This window comes from Eleutherodactylus coqui, chromosome 5, assembly GCF_035609145.1.
Source record: "Eleutherodactylus coqui strain aEleCoq1 chromosome 5, aEleCoq1.hap1, whole genome shotgun sequence".
NCBI classification, from domain to species: Eukaryota; Metazoa; Chordata; class Amphibia; order Anura; family Eleutherodactylidae; genus Eleutherodactylus; species Eleutherodactylus coqui.
In genome coordinates this window covers 41,936,365-41,944,486 of record NC_089841.1, presented here as the reverse complement: position 1 = coordinate 41,944,486, position 8,122 = coordinate 41,936,365, and the positions used below count along the sequence as shown (strand labels likewise).

The 8,122-nt window shown below is 46.7% G+C and overlaps 1 protein-coding gene across 1 annotated transcript in view; it reads left to right on the top strand.

The window, feature by feature from the left end:
- Positions 1-7,052: 7,052 nt before the first annotated feature.
- Positions 7,053-8,122, top strand: part of ANKRD55 (ankyrin repeat domain 55) — a 54,401-nt gene continuing 53,331 nt past the window's right edge. Inside the window, exon 1 of the mRNA XM_066601827.1 lies at positions 7,053-7,275. Coding sequence (XP_066457924.1) covers positions 7,236-7,275 — 40 coding nt within the window. The 5' untranslated portion in view covers positions 7,053-7,235. The remainder of the gene's footprint in view (positions 7,276-8,122) is intronic.

Genomic DNA, 8,122 nt, shown 5'->3' with positions numbered 1-8,122 from the left:
AACCAATCACCATGAATCAGCCAACCCAAATAACCAATCACCGTGAATGAGTAAATCCAAACAACCAATCAGGTTGCAAATGGTGTGGAGGTGGGGAGTAAAAGGCTACTATGTGCATTGGGGCGGGGAGTTTAGCAGTCACGCTACTAGACTCCCTCCCACCTACGGCCGTCACTATAAGCTCATGGGAGTCCATGCAGCAGCAGGCGTATTCCAGCCCAAAAGATAGTTCCAGGACTATCTTTTGGGCCCGACGTAAAAACGCTCGGCGCTATATTGGCCGGCTGGGCGCTTTTATGTCTCAGTAATACACCCATGTGATCTGATGCATTGGAATCCAATGCATCAGATCACAGCGTATATCTGCCGGCCGTGAAAAACGCCAGCCGATATGTGCTCATGGGAAAGAAGCCTGACAAAGACCGCAGTTATTATGGTCGAAACGGAGAAGACATAAAGTCTACACCTTTTTCTCCAAACATCGGCTGGAGTGAGTTCCTGAGCGCAGCACCTTTCTATGCATTTGGATTAATTATGGAGGGGGCCAGGAAAGCATGTACTGGGCCACTACAATTGTATAACTGTATTGTTTGAGCACTGTATGTTATTTATGCACGGCATGGCAGTATAATTAGAGCTTTCTATAGCAGTATTACTTCAGCAATGCAAAAAATCAGCACAAATGTCAGTACTTGATGGTCTGTGAGGGGATATCGTGGATTGCATAGATAGATGTATCCCATGTAGACGTGTCCCCATTCCTATACAGATGTGCTGCTCATTAGTGTATTCTCTAATTGTACATTACTGGAGCCTCTTCCTATTGCATAAGCTTCCTCACCGACGTTCGGAATATAGAGAATCTCTGCACATACCAGTCCCTCAGGAGAACAGGAGCGCCGCTGACATCTGCTTACACGTAAGCTGGCTGTGAACTGTGCCTGTAGACATCTATGAGCTCCCTGAGGGGGATGAAGCAAGGAATCCTAAAGTCCTGCTGGGATTCCCAGCTCTAAACCCAGTGGTCCTCATCCCTTGCTCAAAAGTCACTCTGACAATGTCATTTCTGTACACAAGCACATGTATAAATTGGATTTTCAGTTGCAGAAATTTTTGCAACATCTGCTGCGTGTCAACATAACATTAAAGTGTACCGGACTTTTCAGAATAAGCTCCTGTGTGTACAGGAGGAACAACACTATGTCTGGTGATTATAGGACTTGTATCCTGCTATGGCTATGTTTGCCATTTCTTCCTATGCAGGCCATGCATCTGATTCTCAAACTTCTAAAGACTGGTGGGAGGAGTCTGCTGTCATGATGTCTTCTATATACTGTGCATATAGGACTGCAGATTCTGCTCTCTAAATGTTCCATCAACATAACACACACATCATGTAGGACAGTGTACAGCAGTACTGAGCAGTGAAGATGTGAATAAGCAGCAGCAGATAACTCTCTTGCAGCACATCTATTAGTATTTTGACTTTCTTCTGCCCCCTCCTCTCTGTTTTATAGACTTCAAGGAGCAGGATGACTCATCCCACTTCTCCATTTCCTGTTCTCCATCCTGCCAGAGACAACATTACTTGATAGCAGGCTGTAGTGGGCAAGTTAGAAGGAAGGTAGACCCTATTGGACAGCATTTTAGCCTTTTTTTACCTGTAGATAAACATCATTTAAAGTTAATAAAGTAAATAGCAGTTTTACTCGTTATCATATAAGCACAAGTTGCTTGAAATGTGAGTGCCTATTTTAAAGGATTTTGTTGTTTTATATAAATAAAACTTGCTCTCTGTATAAGTGAGAAGTTCTAAAACGTTCTAATAGACGTTTCAATTCGTTATCATTTTCAAGAAATGTGCTTGCTGTCAGTGAATGAGAACAATATTATTTCCATTTAGGGGCAGTAACCCTGTACACAGCTAGTCTTGCTTTCAGCCAAGAAGCGGATACAATTATATCCAATGTAGACAATGCTCTGTGAGTTAAACAGCCCGGACTCCAGACTGCTACATTGTACATAGCTAGTCCTGATCTCAGCTGGGAAGTAGATACAATTGTATCCAGTGTAGACAATGCTCTGTGAGCTAAACAGCCCAGACTACAGACTGATACATTATACATTGCTAGTCCTGCTCTCAGCTGAAAAGTGGATACAACAGTATCCAGTGTAGACAATGCTCTGTGAGCTAAATAGCCTAGACTCCAGGCTAATACATTGTAGCAAACTAAGAGATTTGTGCAGCTGCTGTGTTTGGCTCACAGAGCATTGTGTAGACAATACGAGGCAGATTTATCAGTATGGTGTGCCGCATGTATAGAAAGTGGGAGAATATGTTATTAAATAATCATCTTTATTCATATAGCGCCAACATATTCCGCAGCGCTTACAAGACAGAGAGAACAGAAACGAAACCACAGTTACATAGTAATCAATTGATGGAGACAGTAGGGGTGAGGGTCCTGCTCCAACGAACTTACATACTACAAGTAATGGGGTGATACAGATAGGTAAGGGGGCTGGAGATGTGCGCGGTATGGTGAGGTGGAGAGTGAGGGATGTTATTTACAGATGATGGTCAAAATTAAGCCGTGTGGTGGCTGAATCTGTATGACTGCCGGAGGTAGTTGGTTACGGCTGGCAGGGATTGCAGTCAGTAGGACAGGGAGCATGTTATCAGGCGGAGTACAGAGGGGTTTGGTTAAGGAGATATGGTATGCCTCCCTGAAGAGGTGCGTTTTTAGAGCACGCCTGAAGTTGTGTGAGTCAGGGATTGCCTGGATAGTTTTGGGTAGCGCGTTCCAGAGGACTGGTGCTGCTCTGGAGAAGTCTTGGAGGTGGGAATGAGTGGTTTGAATTAAAGGGTCGCTTAACCTGATTTCGTAAGTGGAGTAGAGGGCACGGGCTGGGTGTTGGATTGAGATGAGGGAGAGCTTTGTGGATGAGCATGGTGAGTTTTAATTGAATTCTGTATTTGACGGGCAGCCAGTGCAGTGACTGGCAGAGGACAGAGGCGTCTGAGTAGCGGCTGGACAGGAAGATGAGCCTAGCTGCCTTATTCAGGATGGATTGGAGAGGGAAGAGTCTGGTACGGGGAAGGCTGATCACAAGCAACTTGCAATAATCGAGCCGAGAGTGAGTGAGGGCAGCAGTGAGCATTTTTAGCGTGTCCACGGTGGGAAAAGGGCGTATTGTTGCGATGTTTTTGAGGTGCAGGTGGCATGTTCAGGTGAAAGATTGGATGTAGGGGGTGAAGGAGGGATCGGAGTCAAATATGACCCCAAGGCAGCGGGCATGCTGTCTGGAAGTTATGGTGGCGCCACACACTGAGATGGAGATGTCAGGATGAGGTCGGTTAGTAGAGGGCGGAAACACCAGTAGGTCAGTTTTTGAGAGGTTCAGTTTTAGGTAGAGAGAGGACATAGTGTTAGAGACAGCAGACAGACAGTCGGTGGTGTTCAGGCGGAATGTTGCTGTGATGTCACGGGAGGAGGTGTATAGCTGGGTGTCCTCAGCATAGAGATGGTACTGAGAGCCGAATCTCCTGATGGTCAGTCCAATAGGGGCTGTGTAGATAAGTCACTCTTGGAGCTGCGCCACCAGATAAACTCTCTTTGCACATCAGAAAAATTGGAACAGTTGCATCATGAATATTGTGCTCCATCTGCACAGTGGATTTCTTCATGTATTTACACCAGACTAAATGCATAAAAGCACTGATATATCTCCCCCTGCAGCTTCATACCCCTGACCTACCTTCACACAAAACAGGTAACAGCCACCACTAGGGGGAGCTCCGTGTATGTGAATTGACACAGCCGCTTACAAAAGGGTATTCCAGGCTTTTGCTGTTGATAAACTATTCCTCAAGATAGGTCATCAAAAGTTGATTGTTGGGGCCCCACTCTTTGGGATGCCTGCCAACCAGCTGATTGGGCACTCGCTGTCAGCGCAGCAGACGAGACATCATCATTGGTGGTCAGGGCTGGAAGGGCAATAAAAAGGCTTCGCTTACATTGATTTCAATGGCAGTGAAGGCGTCTATTACACTTTCAGCCCTGACCACCGATGACTATATCTGTCCCCCTGCACCGACAGCGCCCAGTGCCCAATTAGCTGATAGAAAGGGATCCTGTGTGCCCAAATTGCAGCTTTTATACGTCAGATTAGCGTGGAATGCTGGTTAAAATTTATGCAATGTTCAAGTAGCAATGCCTCTTATGGAGAGGATAAACTATACAGTGATAGTTCAGCAAAAGTTTATTGCCGGGATACACTGGGGTTGGAGCAGAAGCCGCTGCCCCGAACTGTGTAGTGGCCAGCACAGCTCCCATTGATTTCAGTGAAACCCCAGCTTGCAATTATGAGCACTGGCCACTACACAGGGGTCGGAGCAGCGGCTTCCGCTCCAACCGCAAGGTATCCCAGCACTGACAGTGGTCACTGTCTTGAAAACCCCTTTAATTGGCTATTATGTGTCATGTGCTCTCCATATAATACACAGCACACTGATGGAAAATACATCAGTTTTTATTTAGTATTTGCATTTTTTAACATGCAAGTGTCATCAGAGTGTCAAAAAAACCAGAAAGTGGCCCAACTGATGTAATTTACAACTCCCATTAAAGTCAATGGGCGTCTGAAAGAGAATGGAGTGTGCACACATGCCTTGAGAGTGCATTCTATTTTTTTAACGCACCCCTTGACTTCAATGGACGATTCTGGTCCAAGAATCACACCTATATAGAACATGCTGCGATTTTTTTTTTACGCAGATAATAAGTCTGTGAAATTAGAATTAGTTCTGTCAGTTTCAAACTCAAGACAGAACTCGGACATTAAAGACGCCGTGTGAATAGAATCTAATACGTATGGATTTTATGTGGATTTGCAGCTATATCTGTGGAGGAAATTTTCCACCATGTGCATTATGATGATAAAAGTATTGGACACATAGAAGGGGATGAAATTGGAATATTCACATTTTTCCATCCGATATTGGGTCGCCTCAATGACTGCAGTAACCCTCCCAGGCCGCTTTCCACCAAATTCCCATAGATGTGTGGAGGGATTTGCCTCCCTTCCTTGAGGAGAGCTTCAGATAGTGATGTGGGGGTGATGGATGTGTTGGGCTAGCATGGATACAGGATTCTAATTCATCCCAAAGATCCTCAATGGCATTCAGATCCACACTTTGGGTCGGCCAATGAAGTATTTAGAAGTTCTGCTCCTCAAAGCAAACCTCAACCCTGTGTGCTGCATGACATGGTGCTCGGTCATATTGGTAGAGAGACGGAGCTGCACCAAAGTATTGCCACAGGGTAGATGATGCCACATTGTCCGGAATGTCTCTGTACCCATTGGTGTTGAGCACTGACTTCAATACAACCAATGACTAAAGTCCTTCCCAGCAGAAACACCCCCAACACCATAACGCAACCTCCTCCAAACCTCACTGTTGGGACAATGCAGTCATGTAGAAACTGCTCTATAGACAACCGCCATATCCAAGTGAGGCCATCCTACCGGAAGATGGCATCCTGTGATTCATCTGTCCACAACACTCGCTTCCACTCATTTACAGTCCGACGCTCCAAGCCCCATTGCAGGCGCCGCTGTGCATTCAGTGCAGTGATGTTGTGTGCAGCCACTCATCCATAATAACCACATGCAGTTCCCTACGGATGGGTCTCCTGCTAATGGATGTTTTTGAATGGCCTGTGAGACCCCCTGAGCGAGGGCAGACGATGTATGTGATTTCTTCACAGCTCCTACAAGGCTGCATTGTCCATGTTCTGTCAGTTTACGAGGTCTCCCCGAACGTGGCGGCACCACAACACCGGATGGTCTCCATCTCCCAATAACATGGCCAACAGTGGACTTTGGAAGGTCCAAAAGTGCTGCGCCGTCCTGCACTGATTGGTTGGTGACATCCCCTCACCAGACCCCATTGTCAGCTCTACACCATGTGGTTTCTGTACTGGGATATGATGTGTTATCTTCTACTTTATACCTAATGCTCATGCAGCGTCCCGTAGGGTGACCCTGGACACATGGCATACCAGCTGAGGAGCTGGGAGGGCAAGATGCTGGCTTGTCACGACAGCACTTACCACGCTCTCTCTCAGAAGGATGCATGCAGCCAAGGCCAGGGCAGTGCTGAGCCTCTTCCGGACACCCCTGGCATGGGGATGCCCAATAAACATTAGGACAGGTGAAAGGGTTGTCATGGGTAACGCCACCGTTCCGGTACCCACTGGTATGAACGTCGTTGGGGCGCCTGTGTGTGCGACAATTGTAGATGCATACCTCCACCACAGTGGTCCCAGACTTCAGGACGCTTGGGTGTGAACAATTAAGAAATAGGAAGAGTACCTCTGCACTGGGCCTTGTGTAAGAAAGACTTAGTACTGGCTCACGCTCTCGCTCTCTCTCTAGGGGGCTCACTTACTGATCATAGAAGCAGGCACTCCGGGAAATCTCTCCTCCTCTTCCATGCTTCACTACATGAGGACTGAAGGTGCCCCCATGCAGCTGGACCTCCTGACTATAACTCCAAAAGACATGGAACTAACTTTCCCGCTCTCAATCACTCACATTTATAGCCTCTCTCATACCACCTGACAGGACAGAAGTTGTTACATTTGTAGACAGTCAGCTCACACTTTGCAGACATTAACCCATCACACGCTGTGGCTGTGCAACACACATAACAGAATGACAAGACAGTTTTGCACAGAGCATCTACATAAGACATACATGCATGACATTATGGAGGGGGCTAGGAAAGCATGGGCCACTACACTCACACATCACAGGATTGGTGGGGGGCCAATACTTTTGTCAACATAGTATATGAATATTTACATTCCAATTATTTTGGCTATTTCCCCCCAGTTCCGATATGAATAGATCCCACTTGTGTGTTGGCTCTGCTCCCCGTCCAGTGACATCACGCCTCATCCTTCCTCCATGTGTCTGTGTTGCAGTCGCTCCGCACATGCTCACTGCGCACCTGCCAGCTATCATTCCTCCTGTGAGATCTCTGCTTCCTGATTTCCTCTTCTCCGGGGATAAGACAAGCTAGGATCCAGCCAGCACGATGCCCCCTACATGCCGCAGCCGGGCCTGCCTTGCACTGGAGATGCATCCATAGAGGAGGATGCTGTAAGCACATGTGAGATCTCGCAGCCAGCAGCAGACGACGACTTCATCTTCCCGGAGACGGGATCATGGATTTCAGCAATTCCTCCGTATTTGATCAACAGAAAGGTGAGTCGACCATTGATTGCAGCTGTTAACTCCTTAACTACTGGCCTCTAGTCAGAATCCTGGAATCATGTAGGAGATGGCGAGATTATCCGTTTTCTAGTATATTGATTAACAAGTAATAATTAGAAATCACGTTAAAGTAAATTCCGGGCGCTATGATAATCCGTTCGAGAATGAATGCTGCTAGAGGGGGGCCTTCTGGGAACTCTTTTTATTTCATTCTTATATAGCGCCAACATATTCCACAGCGCTGTGCGGAGATCGTCATCAGTCCTGGGGGCGATCTGATATTCTTATCAGTAAGGTGAAAAACATACAAACTCCATGCAGATGTTGTCCTTGGCAGAATAGGACCCCCAGAGATTGCTAAGCGCTTGAACCCGGCTATTTCTAACAATTTCTATTGAAGTGAATGGCGCGGTGGTGCGTATGCATGGCTATCGCTGTCATAATTCAGGGATTGATGGGGGTACCCGTGGTTGGATGCCTACTGATTGACAAGTTATCCCCTATTCTGTTGATAGGGGATAACTTACCAAGATGGGAATATCTCTTTAGCCCCTGAGCCTCCGTGCTGGATTCCTTGTATCTCTGCTAGACTTGGTGTCTACGAGAAAAACCTGTCTTTATGCCCTAGGGCTTATAGATGCTCTAGGGAATGATCCCTCAAGCCTCTGTGAAGTAGTTAGCCTGAATGTGCGCCATGTCATACTACATTTAGTCAGTAATGGCTGCCTATGAGCAATCATTGACAACTTCCCCGACGCAATCAGCGATTTGCCGGGGGTGTCAGGAGCGGCTTTGATGATACAACCCTTTGCAAAACCGCAGTCTCAGGGGTAAACTG